Source organism: Episyrphus balteatus, chromosome 2 (genome assembly GCF_945859705.1).
Source record: "Episyrphus balteatus chromosome 2, idEpiBalt1.1, whole genome shotgun sequence".
Taxonomy (NCBI): domain Eukaryota; kingdom Metazoa; phylum Arthropoda; class Insecta; order Diptera; family Syrphidae; genus Episyrphus; species Episyrphus balteatus.
In genome coordinates, this window is record NC_079135.1 from 133,432,732 (window position 1) to 133,452,970 (window position 20,239).

Below are 20,239 nucleotides of genomic sequence, written 5' to 3' on the forward strand. Positions count from 1 at the left end.
TCTGTTAAAAATGATCAATATTTAATTTTTAGAATTTTATATTTTCGCAACAACATTGTTTAACTAACGGTTTATTGTTTAATAAAAAAAGGCGCTTACAAAATGCTCCTGATTTTTTTTCAAACAGATCATTGTGATTCGAACCCTTTTCTTCTGCAAAATTGAATACATACTTCCCTAATAAAAGCCACTCTTCAACTACATGAATTTACACTGCAGGCCAAAAGTTTGAATCCGTTCAAATGAATTCCCAATTCTAAATACCATTATAAAATACCGTATTAGAAGATTTAAAATGTTAAAATAATCGAAGTACACCAATATAAGCAATTTAAGAAGAAAATTTAATTCAGTTTTATATTCAATATAGTAAAACAATTTATTTAAGTAAAAACAAGCAAAGGGTTTTTGTAATCTTCCATTGAATATTGTCCAGCATTTATTCTTCGACACAAATTTTGATCCTGCAAATTGACTAGATACACGGCCAAAAACTCGTTAAGGTGTATAGTTATCAATGATGGCGGCTTATTAATAATTTTCAAAATTTTTCCATCTTCAGTCTTAGAACGTCTCTCGGTGCCTTCTCCAGTTAAATAAAGAATTCTTCAACAATTTCGTGTTGCATCAGGTATCAAAGCAATGTCTTATTGCCTTTAACTGCGACTTCCCGCTGTGATTAACCTATTAAACTGTTGCCGCATCTTAAGGAGTTTACTCGAGACGTGAAGAATCTTTATGTAATACATGTACAAACATCTACACAAATATTCCACAAAAAGTCAAGGAAACTTAAAATAATAAAAAAAAAAAAAACAAAAGTTATACCAAATTTATAAATCAACCGCCAACAACATTTTGGATAAAAATCCAACTACATTGTGTACTATTATTTCAATGCACTGCATATGAAACATATCGCAAGTGTAGGTAAGTCAACTTTCTAGCATGGACTCAAACTGTTGGCCGACAGTGTTTGTTTGTATCCATTGTGTTGTATAAATAATAGTGATTTTTTGTCTTACTGTGTTGTATAAATTCTATTTTATTGTTTATAAATTGCATACATAATTAACCTTTAATATCTTTTGTATTTTTATTTAAGTTATATTTTAAGTTCTATCTTTTTTTATTTATTTAAAGTTTTGAAGCCATTCATTTTAGGGCAGTAAAAAAGTGCTAAATAGAAAGTGCTTAAGATAATTTTTCTAGAAATTGAGGACATACTATTATTGCTAGTTGAGTGTTAAATGAGCGGAGGTCAATTTTTAATGCAGTATCAATAATTCGAATATCCAGAAAGACATTCTTACCATATCAACGTGCGTGATGTTTGTCAATTAATTTTTTTTTTTTCAATTTATTATTATTATTATTTTTAATAAAGTAGACTCAGTTTAGCGAGAAACAAATATATGATTAGGTAGGCTATCTAACAATAAAAAAAATTAATACGATATTTGAATAAAGTGTTTTAGACTTAATTTGTATAAAGCACAATAATCGCAAAATATCGATTTTCATTAACATATAAATAAATATCAATTAAGTTGGATAAACTTTAAACGCAATATTATAAAAGTATAAATATTTAACAAAGACAGGGTACATAAATGCAAATTTAAATTATCAAAACATTTTTTTTATAAATGCAAGTTTTGCCTATGCCTTTCCATCAGTTATGTGGAAAAGGAACTTAATGGTACATACGATTATGAAGTTTGCATGTACAATAATGAAATCTAATTTTAAGCAATCATAATATCATATATATTATTACGGTTGTCGAACACCCTTTTCCTGGACTTACACCGAACAGATTTTAATAAATTATATCTTAAAAAAAGGCGAATTTCTGCCGCCAGAATCTGGCAAAATATAAATATATAAATGTTTATAATTTTTAAGAAATCTTAATTTGTTTAAAAAATAATATTCCAGCCAAAATGAATTTTAAAATGACTTTTTATCACTTTCCAATGAATCTGGAAATGTTTGACATGGCGTGTTCCTGTTCACATTAGGGGTGTTCGTATATCATTACTTCGTATCATCAGGGGCGTTCATTAGGCGAGTAAATTCTCCGATTTGCTTAAAAATTCTGATGGTTAACATTTTAAGCATTATTATGTACAAACAAATTGCAGATAAGTTTGGACAAAAATATGAAACCTGTCAAATTTTAGAAGTGGGGATGAAATCCTCTCAGAGAAAGAAAAAATTGTGCAAAAGTACGCAAACTCTTTTAGGACAAAATTATCATTTATTAAAAGAAAAAAAGAAGGCACTAGCTTTTGAAAGATTTCAGACTTTTGTCCCAAGAAATTTTTGGGCAGAAATTTGCAAGAGGGGCTCTCTTTTTTGTAAAAAAAAAACTACACAGTTTCAGTCTAATCAAACAGGAATTGGGTTAAAAAAGTTGAAAAAAGGAGAATTATTTCTGTTTTAGGCAGTACCTAAACAGCCCTGTTACATGTAACATTAGTTATACATTTTTATTTAATTTTTGGAACACAAATTAAAAATGCCAACTTTTGAGGTTCTGGGTAGTCAACCTCCGTAAAAAAAAGATCACTCAAAAGTTTTATTTTGTATTTAAGTCCCTTATATCATGTTTTCACTAAAATCCAAATGAGATATTTTCGTAAACTATTTCATTTTGAATGGTTAATGGTTAATGGTTAACCCATAGAATCCGTTCCACCCGTTGTGTCAATAAATCCGTTGAAATTGAAGGATGGGACAGAAAGGGGTGACCCAAAGAATACGTTGCATGACGGATTGCTTTTTGACAGCTCACTTTAAATTCCAAGGTGTGTTCGATATTTTCTCGATGAATGTGCACTAAGGAAGTTCTGATGCAAGAAATTGTTAACTATTATCGTTGTTCTTTTTTTTTTTTTAATAAAATAAAATACGCTACTAGACTTTATGTATGTTCTTGCTCTTCAGTTAAAAACAATTTTTAATAACAGATTATCATTTGTAGATATGACTTTGGCATAATAAAATTGAACTCTACAACAGAATTTTAGTATTTAATTGATATAATTTATTAGATATATCATTAAATGTTACTTTTATTACATTTTCTTCACAAATAAACAACTAAAGTTCACAATTCATAAAATCAGAAAAGAAAAGAACACAGTTCTTAGCTCTGAAATTCCCCGGTCTGCACTCCGAAACAGAAAATCGAACTGATCTATTGTTGACAACCAATGTCAAAGGATACGACAGATGAAAAAGTAGAAAGTTGGGCTATTTCTTCCGTCGAATTCGTCAAATACAAATAATTGATTTATTTTATTCATTTATCACATAATACGATATTTTGATAGGAATAATTATATTCCACATAGTGTAGTTCCGATAACCAATGAAAGATACAAAATATTTTGCTTATTTTTTACTTTGGTGTACTTAGCGTAGTTCCTTCAACATCAAGTGCGGTCCTACCTTTATTTTAATTATTCTTTCAGATCATTGAACACTTCTACATAAGATGTTTCCAAAATTATTGGAAAGTGGAAGTGTTCATCGCTTTTGACAGGATCTTTGGAATAAGTTCAGTGGGGAACTTCCAACGATTGTCAGTATAAGAAAATAGTCAAAAGAAAACAGAAAAAAAGAAAAAAAAATTTACAGCTATAGCTGGGATGGTGAAGACTGAAGACATAAACAAACAAAAGGAGGCGCGAATTGCGATAGAGTTTTGTGAATTTAGTTCGTGTTTTCCAAAATAAATATGTAAAATTAATTATTTTTTTTTAATTAATCGGAAATAAAAACTTTAAATTTGAAAACAATCGCGAAATATAAAAGTTTTTGTGGTTAAATGATTTCGAACACACAGTGTTTGTTGTAATGTAAGTGTGTGTGACAATATGTTTTTTGTTTACATTTTCCCTGCCGAGATATGTCAAATTAGAAAAGGAAAAGACAAAGATAGTTTTTGGAATTTCCCTTTATGAAAAAAAAAACACCGCCAGAAACAAAACAATAACAAACGTTTAATGGCGTTTTTAATTGGCAATCCGGAATTGTTCTTCGATTCAGAATCCCAATTGAACAGTTTTTTTTATTCCGAAGAATCTGAAGTTTAACATGTGCCACATATATGTGTAATCGCGCCAAACTTCATTTGTTTTTGTGCTGCAAACATTTTGTACTGCTAACATTTAAATCTATGAATGTGTGAGTGATTCTGCTTCTGATTCTGTTTTTAAAACCAGAAGAGAAATTCTGTTTTTTTTCAGAATCAGAACTGTCAGTTTTGATTTTTGGTTTTTTGTGAAATTTTTTGAATCCAAAATGGATGCCATGCTATGGTTTTCGTTTTTTTTTTGTGAAAAAAATTTGTTTGCATCCATCATGGATGTAATGGCCTTCCACTGCGGAGTTAATATTAAAAAAACAAAAGCGACTTTTCTGACAGACAGCTGCCAAAGTTTATGTACAGTGGTGCCAAATATTTGCATGGATTTCAAAAATCAATATAGATAAACAAAAAAACACACCTATGGTTTTTTTTTTCAAGATTTTTTGTAAGTACCTACATATATGTATGAACATATTCCGTAGGAACATTTCATCTTCCATTTGCCAGGAAAAGTCTGGGAAGTGTACCTATGTATGTACATATATAGTATATACATACATAATGTACATAAGAAAAAAGCCGGAATATTTGAAGGCTCCAGGGGAAAAACAGCACAAGTCCATTCCAACTCATTTCGAGAAAAATGCGTTTTTAAATTTTGTTCTCCATACAACTTAGTACTTAGCACACAATTTATTTATTTTTTCAGCAAGGCTTAAATTTGTTTTATAAAAGTAAGGATGCCATCAGATAGTGGTCAGTAAATACTACAAGACCTCATCATTCGTTTATTTTTGACAAAAAGTGGACATGTGCCGTTTTTCCCCTGGACCCTTCATTTGCTCTTTGCGTGCTATAGGGGCGTAAGTGTTGCACCCCTATTACGATTGTCAACTATCAATTCTTTGCCCCTGGGTAAAAAGGACTTACATAAATGATAGTTTACCAGAAAATCCGATTGAAGTTGAAAATCGATGAATTTTTGAGCATTGATCCCCTTATTTTTATAAGAAAGAGTTACTCTAAATTTATGTTTTTGATACCAAATAAAAGAGCTTATTCTCTTTTCATCAAAACCCGAAAGTGCAATTTTGTGACTTAACCTCTTTGTAGCCGGAAGCAAAGAATTTATAGTTGTTAAAAAAAATTTGATCTCTTATTTGCTTTGAAAAAAATTTGAAAACGAAGAATGATGCTAACCGTGAAATGTAACTGAAAAGATCCATTAAAAAAATGACCAGTTTTCCCCCATTTCGATTTTAAAACATCAAATTTCAGTATTTATCAACTATCAATTGATAGTTAAGGTGGTGAATGCATGATTCAACATCGGTTCAAGTTCTTCAAATTGACCAAGTTTGAGATATTAGTTGCGGCAACCTGTTTGAAATAGAGTTAATTATAAAATGTATGTACAACTTAGGGAACCTAGAATTGCTAAATTTAATGTGCCATATTCATAGCTGTTTAACTTAAACTGGGGCTAATCCAATGTATTTTAAAAGGGATGAACAGGAGTTTTTTAGTAATTCTCGACTTTTTAAAAAACACACTCTGCATTTACATTTGTACCTACCTAGCTATACTTTCTTTTTATTTAAGCATGCGAGAAGTCTCGCACGGGTAAGCTAGTCTTTTAATATTTGAATAGAATGGCAAATATTATAATTTTAAAAACGAAAACGAAAAAAGTAATTGCTTTTGATATATTTTTGATTAAGGGAGAGAATAAATCACATACGAAATAGAAATAGTAAGAGTTAAAGGATAGGTTTGAACAGATTAGGTAAAAAGTGATAGGTACGAATACTATACACCATAATGTAGAACAATTTAATTTGTATATTCAATGTGTTTGTTTTTTTGATATTAACTCTACTATTCTGTTCTTAGATTATTTAGTTATTTATTTACTATTTATTATTTCTTTTTTTAATAAATAAAAAATTACAAACATTTTTACATGCGGCTCGTACTTAATTTATTTCTTTGTAACCCTGTAGCTAAGAAATACCAAAGTCTTGAATGATTTCGTTTCTTTCTTAATTCTACATTATACATAAAGTGATGGAGTTTATTTTTGTTTTTTTTTTTTTTTTTTGTATTATTTTTTTCAGCTTTTTCATTAACTGAATTTATAATCTCTCTTGAGAGAAAAAGAAGATATTACAGCAATTGGCAGCAATGGGATTTTGTTTTTGTAGGCTGTCGTACATCTGTTAGGCGTTGTTTTTTACGTGATGAAATATCCCTGATAAGATCATAAAACACCTGTTAAATAAATAAGTAAAATAATGTTTGAACTAATGAAGAAGTTACACACAAATAAAAAAGATTTATATATATACAGGACGGATCTAAAAAAAATAACCAAACCAAAGAAAAGAATGCGTAAAGTGTTGTGTTTTTATAAAGTTTTTTTTTTTACAAAGTTGAATCTATTTCTATATTCACAGTTTAAATCTATTCTTTTCCAATAACACAAAAATTATGTAAATGATTTATAAATACTGTTTTTAAATGGACTGAGTTGAATACAGAGTAAAGTAAAAACGTTTACAAAATCTAAAACTGTATAATTTGTTTAAGAAACGTACATTTAACATCACTTTAAGATTTTGCAATTCAAAATCTTTTGAAGAAAGGTTGCACATCGAGTAAATTAAAGTATATTGTCAGTTAAACGCATACAGCTGATAAATCCGCTTTTAAACATTTTACCAAAATGTAAAAATATAAAACAAATCCGGGATAAGATAGATATGAGTGGTGATCGCAAAATATGTAGCTTGGTTTTTCAATTAGCAGCAGGATCATCTATATGAAAAATATGTATGTAGGTACATCGTACACATATTTAACTCTTGTCAACTGTGGATGTTTGAAATGGTAAACTATTAAATGTATGGGGCCGGATGTGTTCCATGATGTGATACTGTTCGTACATTGTACCAAGATATGAAGCCTATTGATTGCGATTTAGAAAAATTGATGTGATCCTTCGGCAACTCGTATAATGTAATCATTTCATAGTTCATAGTTCGTTTGCTTGTACATCGTATACTCATTTCATCGCTTAGAGAAGAGTTTTATTTCTTTCATCTTCGATTCTGGACAATTATCAATGAATAAATATAAAGCACTTTATAAATGAAAAAAAAAAGGATGTCGTCGGCTTAGAGTGCAAACGTGCTTACTGCCACCTGTCAACATACAAATTTTTTCAAAAATGTATTGAAAATATAAAAAGGTTTCAAATCATATCAATTCTTTTACATTTAAGTAGAATGTTGTCTTCAAGATTTTTTTTTTTAATATAAAAGTGAAGTAAGCTGAAAGAAATAGCTGTTTTTCATTCTAAGCCGACGATATTCTGTCATTGAGAATAGAAACCCAGCGTAGTCAGAACGGCGAAGAACAACGTGACAGACACAGACCTCATTTTAGGTGACGCGCTCAAGTGGAGAACAACCACAACCACCTTGATGTGCCCAAATAACTAGAATAACCTAGCTAGATGCCGAGAAAGTAAGTAGGTTTATAAATAATCTTAATTTTGACAAAGATTTAAAGGAACTTTTGTAGAATTTGTTTTTTTAGAAAGTCGTCTCAGAATATATATTTTATTTTAAAGTGAACTTAGTAGCTTAACGCATTTATTAGACAACTGAATAAACACACACACATGTTTTTTTTATATAATAAGCAGTATGATTTAATTATTTTGTGGTTGTATTTCTTCCCTTATAATTTAAATTTAATAACTTTTCAGGTAAATTGGTTATGGTTCATTATAAAACTTACGTGTATAAAGGTATAAGAAACTTTTGTTTGCAAATTAAATGTGATACATACACAAAACATTTGATTAAAAAGATTTTGTCGAAGACATAAAAGGAGCCCCATAAAAAAACTAAGTAATGTCGAAGGGTAAAAGAAAATTCAATTCCTTGAATAAATAGATATAGAAGGTAAAATTTGTTAGGAATTAAACTAAAAATATTTCTAGATTAAAAGGGGAAAAAAAGTTAATTGGTAATAAGAACACATGTCTTTAAATTTTATAGGTTTTGCAAAGTAAACCGAAAGCTACAGTTGCAAGGAAAGAAGTATTAAATTAAATAAATTATTAGAAAAGCGGGATATGTATTATTTGTTAAACCTTCGACAATTTTAGTGTGTTATTGTTAAATAAAAGATTATTATTATATCGATAATACAAGTAAATTTAATTAAACGCAATATTAGTAAACAAAGTATTAAAAAAAAAAAATAATTATAATAATAATTTTTAATTATTATATAAAAATGCAGTATGCACCTATCTAAATTAGTATACACTTAAGTTTCCGCCTCTTGCATTTATCTTTAGTTCTCCCACTTGTTGCTTTTGAATCTTCAGTTTTTCGTGATCTTATTTCACGCATCAAATCAAAAAATACCTGTGTGGAATAAAAAAGAAAAAGAAACATACCAGTGGTTTGATGAAGGACAAAACAAATGAGTTTCAGATCGTAATGCAAAAAAAAATTAAAATTTTTGTCAATAAATTTATCAATCAATATTTTCTTCTTCTTTTACTTAAACAAGCAAATAAATTTATCTAGCAAAATACAAACTAATATAAAAGCCACAAAATTCATATATCAAATCAAGTTGTATGTTTGTAATAGAATACTTAATTAATGGAAATTAATATGCTTGATGGTTAAAGATGTAATGTGTGGTAGTGCTGCAGGTTAATAACCAACAAAACCAGAAAAAGCCTTAAAGTTAAAATTATTTTTTCAAAGGGTATTAAGTAGGTCTTCATATTTACGCAACATTTCTATTTGTTATGTATTGTATTTAAACAAAAACCGCGAGTTAAACATAGTAACTGACCTTAACCTATTCAATATGTTCTTATTAGCCAAAACTTCAATATTTAAAATTGTTTTTATCAAAATGGTATACTCGCATTCAAGGGATAATATTTGAGAATGTACTTAAGTTGTTAATAATTTTTTTTTCTAAAACAATGTTTCCAGTAGTATCTTAAAAAACGAGCATTGTCTCGAAGAATTTTAGGGAAAATTTTCTTAAACTTTGGCTATAAATCAATGCTTTTACAAAATGATTTTTGTCGTCATAAGAAATTTAAAGAAAATTTTTGTAAGCAAAAAAAGAAGTATTGTCTTGCGATTTGAATCCCCGACCTCTGGTGCAAAAGGCAAATCGTTTTGAAGTTTAAAACTCTAATCAGCTGACTCTATATACGTACATATGGAGGTTTCACAGCTGAAACGGAGCAAGTAAAAAAAAAAGAAAAAAATCCAAATCTAGTGCCAAAATCTGCGAACTCTACGAACGTCTTTCATTAGTTTGATCCAAAAGTTTGTCAATTCAAATTATCATTTGTTCGAAAAAATATTCACCGTAAGATTCAATGGAAACGTATTTACTTTAACTCGTTATATCTCCGAATTAATTTTTTTGTGACTTTGTTCACTTCAGCTCTTAGCCCTCCATATGGAAATTGAAATTGCGAACTATACCACACTGCTAACAGGCTCAGGCGGAACCTGAGGATGAGTCAAGCTATTACCTGAGTGCAGCCGGGGTTGATCGATTTATAAGACGTTATCACGTCAAAAACTTTTTCTTGGTTATATGGACTGAACAGTTATTGTGTCTATCTATTTTGGAAATAAACTTTTCACCTAATAGAATTTCGATATTGGTCTAAGAGTCTATAACATTTCGTTGACATTTTTACCTTTCCCTATACAATTTATTTTTTTAACCAAAGATGCACAAAAACCATAAATATAGAAAATTTATATATTGGGTGAAGATAGAAAAAAAAAAATAAATACTAATCTGTCTAATAAAAAAAACTAATTTCAGCATAAAAACTCATTCTGTTTATATACCCACGGTGCATTTAAACACACTTGTTCAATACCTAATGATTAACACGTTTGATATTTTCTATCAAACAACAAAAAAAAAACTAAAATGGTAAATAGGGTAAAAGTAAAATACCTATAAAATTTAACATCAACATACTAATGTGCATTTGACAGTAATGTAATTTTCTCACATCAAACACACTTACATTTATATTTTTTTTCACAAGTTAACAAATAATGACTTACCTTGTCAACATTTTCTCTGGTTTTTGCAGATGTTTCCACATACGTAACTTGCCAATGCTGAGCACGAGACTGACATTCACTAAGAGGCACCTTACGCCTCTCATTTAGATCACATTTGTTTCCCACTAACAGAAATGGTATGCTCTCGTCGTTTTTGACCCGCAAAATTTGTTCTCTTAAATTTAAAATCGAATTTAATTGATATTAATTTAAAATAAATAAAAATAAATTAATTCTAATTTATTATTACCTGAATTCCTGCGTGGCTTGAAAGCTTTCATCATCTGTTATGGAAAATACACATAGGAATCCTTCACCGCTTCGGAAATAATTATCTCTTATTGCAGCGTAATCTTCCTGACCAGCTGTGTCTAATATATCTATTTGTACTTCTTCACCATCTAGAACTACCTATAATATATTGAAATAAAACGACAATAGCAAAATCTATACTAAGTTTAAAATTTACAAAAAAAATACCTTTTTTCTATAACTATCGGCTTTAGTTGGTTCGTAGTCTTCCACAAATTCGTCGTACATAAATTGTAGAGTAAGTGCTGACTTTCCAACGCCTCCACTGCCAACCATAATAACTTTATGGAGGGCTGGTCCGGTTACAGGTTTTTTACTCATGTTTAACAGATTTTTTTTTACAATATCCTGATTTTCGATTCCTAAAAATTGATATTGTTATTGAAAATGATGTCATATATATATAAAAAAAATAACTAAAACATTTCAAATTTTCATGAGATGTGTATTTTACATTAATTGATTGATAGAAATAACTATCAAATTTAATAGGCCTAGAACTCTCCCTTAGCAATACATCGCACAACCATTACAGCATGGAATCATACTTAAATGCAGCCTAACGGCTTTGTTAAAGAAAGTTTGTTTTTGAAAAAAAAAAAAAACCATACGGTTCGTTAAAAATCAAAATCTTGAGTTTGAGAATTATATAACAGAGCTTCAATAATTAATTTTATGCAATATTTATATCATAACTATTGTAAGTTATTTTTTTTTTTCATTCATCTTCTTTGTATGGGGGCAATTGTAAATAAAAATTTCCTGGGAATGATTCCCATGTTTTAAACCTGGGAACAGAAATGATCATAAAAAGTTTCCTCGGAATTTAATGGTATTGGCAATCAATTTTCCAGGGGAATTTTGCTGTCATTTCATACGATTTTTTGTTCCTGGAAATAAATTCCGAGGGATATTCACGATCGCACAAAAAATTCCGACGGAAAAAAAATTTCCGAGGGAAACAAAATTCCCTTGTTATTTTATTCGGCCCTAGCGAGTTAATCCGTCGGAGCGGATTTTGTCCGATTTCATCCGAATCGGACAGTTTTACCTGTCGGAAACACACCTTGAAGCATATTTCGTATGAAATCGAAGAATTTCCGCTCCGACGGATTACCTCACTAGGGTCGATTGAAATGTCATTTCCGGCAGACGGCAGGATTGTCATTTACGTATTCTGAATCGAAAAAAAATCTAATTTATCTAATGAAATAAAGAAATAATCTAGCTAAATGCACTCTTGAGAAACCTTATCACGCAGATTTGGGAAACAAATTTTGAACTTAAATTTAGCCATATTTGAGTTCTAACTTTCACTCAAGCTTTAAGTTTTTGCAAAATTACAAACGTAAAATTTTTTTCTGGCTAGCGTTTTTAATTGTAAAAAAAAGAGAATACAAACAATTTTTTTGACTTTCTGCATTTTCATTTTTGTAAGTTTTCCAGTCGAAAAATAAGAGACAAAAATTTCAGTACTTTAACATTTGTGCCCTTAATTATGAAAGTGGACTAAGTCACTCCTAAAAATGGCCTCAAATCTAGCCTTAAAATAATTATTATTTAAGGGGTAAAGTTTATTTGAAAGCGAAATTGCAGTTAATAAACTTCTTTATTGCTCCTCTAGTGATTTCATAAAAGAAACATAATTAAATCGTTATAAGAAAATTATTATGAAAGTTTTTCTTTAAACAATGCAAATTACAATATTAAAATTTCCAGCTTATCCAATTCGGATTTCTGCTAAACTTCGATAAAAGTACTGCTCCCCTTCAACTTAAAGATAAATTGCTGCCTCGGCTAGATTATTTCTGCCCTTGCAACGTACATATGTACATATGTATGTGATAGGTCTTTATCACAAATAATTTTGCAGCTGCACATTTGTATACAATGCGTCATCCAATTACATTGGGAATTAAAAATTGGTTAGTGCGAATGTGTTTGAGTGTATATTCACAAGTTAATACATAAATAATCTGTGATTAACCTCAACTTATTTGATTTTAGTTCCAGATTGATGCTAAAAATACAAAAATTGTACTTCATATCAATACGCTACAGAAAAAATTACTCTATTTACTTCTCAACACTCTATGTTTTAAAATTGCCCACTTTATCTTGTACATAAAATAGTTTATTTTTTTTCGAAAGTACAAAGTGAAGTGTTTAGTTTGTTTTTATTCTTTTTTTTTAAATTTTCACTAATAACAAATGACAATTTTTTGATCCAATGTGGGAAATTTTCCGCAAGTCGCACATTAAGTATGAAAACTATGCCACTTTGAATAAGGAATGTGAGAAAATGCTCAACAATAGATCATTAAAGAATTCTTCCGTTCTACTTTCTTGTTTGTAATTGTGAAAACGAAAAAGCTAAGCTTAAAAGAAAAAAGCTGGAAAAAAACATACATACACGTATATTTTGATGCGTGTGTAGATAATTTTAATTAATAGTTTGGAATAAATTTATTTTAATTTTCTGAATGTGACACTTACATTCTGTAGTTGCATCTAAATAATTTCCATCTTATTTTTATCTTACAAATGCATCGTAGAAATATATTTATGAAGAAACCACAAAACCAAACATAAAGGTTGATAATTACAGCGATGAGATTTTCAGGGTACTGTTCGCATTTTCCCCTCCATAGCGTTGTTTTTTATTTTTGTTTATAATTGCTTCTAACTCACAGAAAAAAAAATACGCATTTTAAGGCAAAGTCATCTCTGTAGATATAAATGGTAAGAGCGTGTTTAAGTTGAATAAATTGTTTTAGTAGTGACCTTAAACAAAATGAAAAACTGTGGCAGTTTGAAATGTCAGCTTAAAGTTTAAATTCTTGAAATGATACATCAGTAGGTAGGTACATACATTTAACTATGAAGGTAGATTTTGCTTTATAAATTCGCTTCAATGGTTAATCTGTCCAATTTAGTCAACGAGTAAATCACTGGCTTATCGAGTTCACATGTGAGTGAAAGTGCCATTGTTGGCAGGTTTTTATTTACGTTTTTTTTTATATACAATTTTCAGTCTTACAATTGAGGCGCTTAGAAATGTAGGTGCTAAGTGAAATTCTTTGAAATTTTGAAGAGATCTAATTTATTATAACTTGTGTAGGAATTTAGCACAGTTTTAAAGGGGATGAAAGCAAAAGATGGGAAACTCTGTCGGTGTTTACCTCGATCGCGCCAAATTCGTACTGATTATGTTACACACTGCTAGCCTTGAGTAAACAATTTAAAGATTCGATCGCTCATCGAAAACCACCAAGGTCTGATAGAAAGAATAGATCTAAAACTTAAAATGTGTTGAAACTTGTTGCTAAAAATAAAAACGATCAAGTAAAGGCGAAAAAAAGTTATACCAATTTGGGGTTAAAATATTTGCTGGAAATAGAATTCAAAATATATTTTTATTAGTATTTTTAATTTCTTGTATTCTGTGATTGCCAATATCTATGTTTTACTTTTGTAGAAGATCAAGACGAAATGCTAGATTTGAGTTAAATTTTATTTTTAAATTCAATCAATAAATTCCAGCTCGAGATAATATCTAATTAGACATCAAATAACGATGGTAGACAATTTAAAAAATGTGATCTGCAATGTTGCATCTGCCTATTCGTACTTTAAGGTACAACTGCTGTAGCCATTTCCTTATTTCCTTCCATAAAGGAAGAGTGGTATTGAATTTTAACGTTTAAACAATTATTTCTAAATCTTTGATGTTATAAATTCTTCGGAACAAAAAATACATCTAAAATAAAAATTCATTTACTCTAGATGTGACGTCTGCGTATTTATCTAAAACAGATAAGCCAATTTCTCTTCTAAGAATCATCCGCGGTTGAATTTCTCTGCCAATACAACTGTTTCAGAAGGTTTCTAACTCAAAAGAAGGAGCAAAATTACAATATGCTGGACAATTTCTTGAAACAAAAAAATTTCATATTGAAGAACAGTTTCGGGCAAGGTTTTTATAATGGAACACAAAGTTGTGTACTTTGAAATACAGTACCGAAAAAAAAAAAATGCAAACGAAAAGGGTTAAAAGAGTTTTAAACAAGAGCTAAGTTATTTTACATCGAATACTACCAATTTTGGCATACAATATTAAAAATGTTTTATTTTTATTAAACAAAGTCGATTTGTGGAATATCTTACTCCAAGACAATGATTTAGTCAAAAGCTTACTTAAATATACCTTTTTAGCTGAGCAAAAAAAAAATGCAATATATGCAACTTTGGAAAGTTTTGTACATTTTTGAAAACTGCATAACACGGCAAGTTTTCAAAATAATAAACCAGAGTCACACTATACAAATTTTTTCAGGGTGTTGCTCTGAAATAAAAGTAAGAAATTGAGTTTTTATAAAATAAGGAACTGTTAATTAATTTGCAGCAAAATGGCGTATGGAATAAAAAATATTTTGATTAATTAATTATTTCTTATTATTAGGCAATGTTTTAGTGAAAGAATTGTAAAAAACAAAAATCAATTATGAGCGGAGGAAGCAAAATACTGTTGCGAAGTCGGGATCTTTCGAAATTTCACAAAAACTGCATTAAATCAAAAACCGTAAGGATTTGGGATGAACAAGTTACCAAATTCTAAGAGCCCTCAAGTTGGCCTATCAGCATATTTCTTTTGATCCATTACTTTTGGGACACCCTGTATATTGAATAATATTATTTATTTGATTTCGTTTTTTTGCTCCTAAGTGTAGATGCAACCAGCTCATGTAAAGCAGTAGGGACAAATGTGCAATAGTAAATCATTTAAATGATTTTTTTGTTGATAGTGTCGTTGAAATAAATAATTTTGCAAGTCCCCTACGTGTCCATTATATGACCATTACAATCTGTTTTCCTTTTTAAACCCCTTGCCCTCAGTGATCTTGAAAGTGTTTTAAAAGAAATGAACAACAAAAAAGATGTTTTCGGAATAAACTCAACCATTTTTTTTTTTTTTTTTTTTTAGAAAATTTCGACTTAGTTGGCCATGAAATTTTAGAAATAATACATGAGTCATTACAATGTGGAGTGTTTCCCAAAACCCTAAAAAATCTGCTGTTGTTCCTGTTGCAAAAGTCCCAAATTCCAGAAAAGCACTTGAATATAGGCCAGTAAATATGTTACCGACAATGGAAAAAATTATGGACAAAATAGTAAGCAATAATATAATTAACAAAATATATTGATAGATCAACAATCTGGATTTCGGGGATGGCATTCATGTGAAACAACTCTAGTGAGTACAATCCACGACTGGAAAATAAAGATGGATGAAGGGAGAAAACCATTGATTGAGAAATTTAAATTGAAATTTTAATTGATAAGTGAATCAAGCGGAAGAAGTGTCAATATTGGAGTGCCACAAGGATCGAATTTTTGGTGGTGAATTATTTCTTCTCTACATAAACGTAATTAACAAAGTGTTAAAATGGTGTAAATGTGTTCTTTTTGCAGATGACACTTTAATTTACATTGACTTTAAGAATATAATGGATGTATATGCAAAAATTAATGAAGATCTTGATAATGTTTATCAGTGGCTTTGTATGAACAAATTAAAACTGAATGTATCAAAAACCAAATTCATGATTCTAAATTCAAATGAAATTGTTAATTTGCAATTGGATCGAAAAACATCCAACAAGTGAGAAGCATAAAATATTTAGGAGTTATTATTTATAAAGACTTAAATTTCAAAGAATTTCCGATTATATTTGCGCGAAGATAAGCAAAAAAGTGTTGTTTTTTTTTTAATAGAGTCAGAAAGAAATTAAGCTTTAAAAATGCACTAATGATTTACAACACAATTGTTCTGCCACATTTTGACTATTGTGCTACAATTCTGTACATGTGCAATATAGATAATAGACAAACACTACAGGTTCTTCAAAATAAAGCTATGCGTGTTGTCTTAAATTGTAATAGATACCTATACCCTTTCAAACTTTATGTTACAATCCTTAAAGTGGTTAAATGTTAATCAGCGTCTAATCTTGAAAGTCCTTATTTTTATTTGTAATATAAAATCTTGCAATTATCTACAGTATCTACAAGAGAAATTGTTTTATGTTGGCGAATTGCAAACCTTTAAATCTAAGATCTGTAAATGATTTCTGACTGGAGAGATATAAAAATCTGTAATGTAGGTATCAAGGAGTGAAACTATTTAATTCACTGCCAAGAGAATTAAAAGATGAGTCCAACTTTCAACGTTTTAAGAAACTTCTCATAAATTTCATTAAAATAAATTATTGTTAGATTTCAAATCTTGTTATTATTATGTAAAATCAAAAATTTTTTTAATTTAAAATTTTGTTAAAGATTTAAACTTTTAATAGTTATACATATATGTAATTAATAAAATAAATAAATAAAAAAAAAATCAAAGAAACATCTTCCAAATCACACAGATAATTACAACAATCTGTTATTGGTAGATAATATCTATTAAAGTTTATTGATCAATACAATAGACTTAGGTACTTCAAAAAAGCAACAGCTTCCAATTTTATTTTAAGTAAGAAATAACCAACCAACAAAACACCCTAAAACATTTTTATCTTTTTTGCGTAAATTAATTTCGACAAAAAAAAAACTTCATTCATAGCGTAAAATATCAAATAATGTAGGTATACCTCTTGAAGTGTATACATAAATTGAGATTTGTTTTTTTTTTTATATAAAACGCAACCTTAAACTTGATGATGTTCTCATCTCGAATTGATTCAACCAAGTTAATTACTTTTTCCAAGCAAATAAACTTATTGATAATGCAAACTGGAGAGGACTCGAGTAAAAGGCAGTAAAGCTACTAAATTGGCAGAAAACGATAGTGTCATCGCTTCGCAACGAAAAATACCCACAATGAGTCATAAGCTCATAGAAGAGTACCCAGTTAAGAACGTGTAGTATCAGAAATGAGGGAGTTGACCTAATCATAGTCGAGTTCGAGTAAATGTCTATGCAAAAAAAAAAATATTTTTATGACACTGCTAAAGTATTGACTATAAGAAATTCCAAGTTTTGTCTAAAACATTCATAAATTGGTCGATAATTGAATAGAACATATTGAAATGAAATAAATATTGGTTCCATTTAAAAACTAAAATACAAACCTTTTTTTTATTTATTATTTAAATCGCAGAATTTTCAGAATAACATAAATCACATAAAAACGACGTTCACAATGCACAGAGAGATAGCAGAGGAAGAAGAAAAAAAAAACAAAACCAATGCTGCTCTAACTACTGGACAACGCCTTAAGTTTTGAACAGAAAACTTAATAAAAAACTGCGAGACAATATTTATTTAGGTTTGCCAAAAATTAATGCAAACACTAGGAATGAATTGATTAGATATTGGATCTTAAGTTTAGTTTTATTTTTGGAATCACTTTCACTTTAGAGATTTTAGAAGATTTGTAAAAATTAAATTTAATATAAAAAAATGAGCAGATCCATCCGTCAAGCGAAAATACACTGCACCCGCGCGTACTTAACTCAGCAGAGTGAGAAAAATAGAAATTTATTTCAGAAAAGTAGAGTATTTTCTGGTAATGTTAGAGGGAGATGAATGAGATATATATGGATTTTCTGTTTCTTTATTTTTAGCCACAAGCCATAAGCGGTGTTCAACGATGTACCTGTTTGAATATGGATGAGACTGAAAATTTTATTAAGGGTATATTGACATCGTGAACAAATGGAGGGCTTGTACTGTATATAACTTTAATAGCTTGACTTAATATATATATACTGCTAGAAGCATTGACCTACTATATATGGACTGCTAGTCGTTTGACTTTTCCATACAAAAAATGAAAAAAAAAAAAATGATTCCACATCTTTCTAGCTCTACTAGCGGTATAACCTTAGACGGCGAAAAGAGGAAACTTTTAGTGAATGACATCTGTCGTTAAAAGGTAGTGCTTTCTCTGTTTTTCTATATTTGTTCCTTTCGCACTTCGTCAAAAATGTTGCACTTATTCTCCGCTTTTTTTTAGGGCGCTAGTATCGCGAAGAAACAAGTGGAACCAACCTGAATATGCTTCTAGCAGTCCATATATATTAAGTCAATGGCTAGAAGCATATTCAGGTTGGTTCCACTTGTTTCTTCGCGATACTAGCGCCCTAAAAAAAAGCGGAGAATAAGTGCAACATTTTTGACGAAGTGCGAAAGGAACAAATATAGAAAAACAGAGAAAGCACTACCTTTTAACGACAGATGTCATTCACTAAAAGTTTCCTCTTTTCGCCGTCTAAGGTTATACCGCTAGTAGAGCTAGAAAGATGTGGAATCATTTTTTTTTTTCAATTTTTGTATGGAAAAGTCAAACGACTAGCAGTCCATATATAGTAGGTCAATGTTTAATAGAGGGCGGTAGTTTCCGCTAGTTTCGATGAGCTCCTGGTCCATTTCATTATAATTTGATGGCAGATACTAAAAAAACACGCGTTTGTGTGTTTGTGGCCCGCGTCACTTCATATAAAGTGGATAATCCCAACTAACACAATAGCTTCTATAAATTGAAATCTCACAGGTACTACTCTTTATACAGCTTGTATTGAGCTTGCTTCAGAATTTAAATGCTTATAGAAGTTCGAACTTGTTTAACAACTTCTAATAAGTTGTTTAAATACTATTAAAGAAACTGAACCGAAGAAAGCTTTTTTTCGGATAAGCTTGGTTAATGAATTTATAGAAGCTTTACAGAAATTACCAAGATTTGTATTTGATTTTTGGTTCTGACATTGAACAATTTTTTTTTTTACATTTCTGCTATTTGAGCTGAATTTTTTGATTTCATTAATGAATATATGTAAATAATGTGTACTATAATGGCCGAGTGGTTAGAGTGATGGACTGCCACCGAGTAGGTACCTACGAAGTTTTATTCCTGGGTGTGGAAAAAAGATTATATACTTTTGAAATTATTATTAATAGATATACTAAAAACTAATGGAATACTCTATATAATTTCAGATTAAAAGAAAATTCATGATTTAAAATCAAATCAAAACCAATTAAAAAAGAAAATTCTTTTTTCTTTTTGTAGTTGCTTTTTTTTAATTTCGATAAGACATGTATCTCAAAGACAAATCTCAAAGCTGCGGTAGAGCTTCGGAAGAGCTTCGTTTGAGTTTTTGTTATAGACCTTCTAAGTACATTCTTATAAAGGGTCAAACTTGCGTAACGTTCCCCTTTTCCCATGCCCAACAACCTTACTAAAGTTAATAAGAAGCTGAAATGTAGCTTCTGTACCTAATACCTTTACCAAAGCTGAAATGAGTTGGGAAGCGTCCCGTCTGTTTTTGCACTGCTTTAAAAAGAAATATTTTTATTTTTTCACCATTTTAATCCTAATTCCTGTTTGGGTACTCTGGAATTATACAGTTTTGTACACGTTGAAAAAAGTAGAAATATTACTGTTTTATACTACGTTTCCACCTACCCTAAATCCGAGATTTAGCTAAGTAGATTTAGCACAAATCTCGAGTTTTATTCTAAATCTCGGATTGAAAGTATGTGAAAATCTTAGATTTAGGGTAGCTGAACCCAAATCTAAGAATAAGCGAAGTAGATTTAAAATAAATCTCGAGATTTATTCTAAATATACTTAGCTAAATCTCGGATTTAGCGTAGGTGGAAACATAGTATTAGTCAGTTC

The 20,239-nt window shown here is 29.6% G+C and overlaps 1 protein-coding gene and 1 long non-coding RNA gene across 12 annotated transcripts in view; one reads left to right on the top strand and one right to left on the bottom strand.

Moving 5' to 3' along the window:
- Nucleotides 1–5,804: 5,804 nt before the first annotated feature.
- The window catches only part of LOC129908915 (ras-related protein Ral-a), a 154,982-nt gene continuing 140,547 nt past the window's right edge, over nucleotides 5,805–20,239 (bottom strand). For 5 of the 11 annotated variants that reach the window (XR_008771364.1, XR_008771368.1, XR_008771367.1 and 2 more), the window contains one exon: nucleotides 19,331–19,468. Coding sequence is in view for 3 of the 11 variants with exons in the window: in XM_055985750.1 (XP_055841725.1) it covers nucleotides 8,428–8,544; nucleotides 10,243–10,417; nucleotides 10,493–10,653; nucleotides 10,723–10,875 (606 nt within the window). In the remaining 8 variants the exon portion in view is untranslated. Of the gene's footprint in view, nucleotides 6,374–8,423; nucleotides 8,545–10,242; nucleotides 10,418–10,492; nucleotides 10,654–10,722; nucleotides 10,917–17,687; nucleotides 18,086–19,321; nucleotides 19,469–20,239 lie in introns of those variants that run through there. The other 6 variants (XM_055985750.1, XM_055985752.1, XM_055985751.1 and 3 more) reach the window with 6 other exon arrangements.
- LOC129908918 (uncharacterized) lies at nucleotides 15,543–16,775 on the top strand. Its single transcript, XR_008771372.1, has 3 exons — nucleotides 15,543–15,683; nucleotides 15,762–15,954; nucleotides 16,027–16,775. It is a non-coding gene; the product is annotated as an uncharacterized LOC129908918 (long non-coding RNA).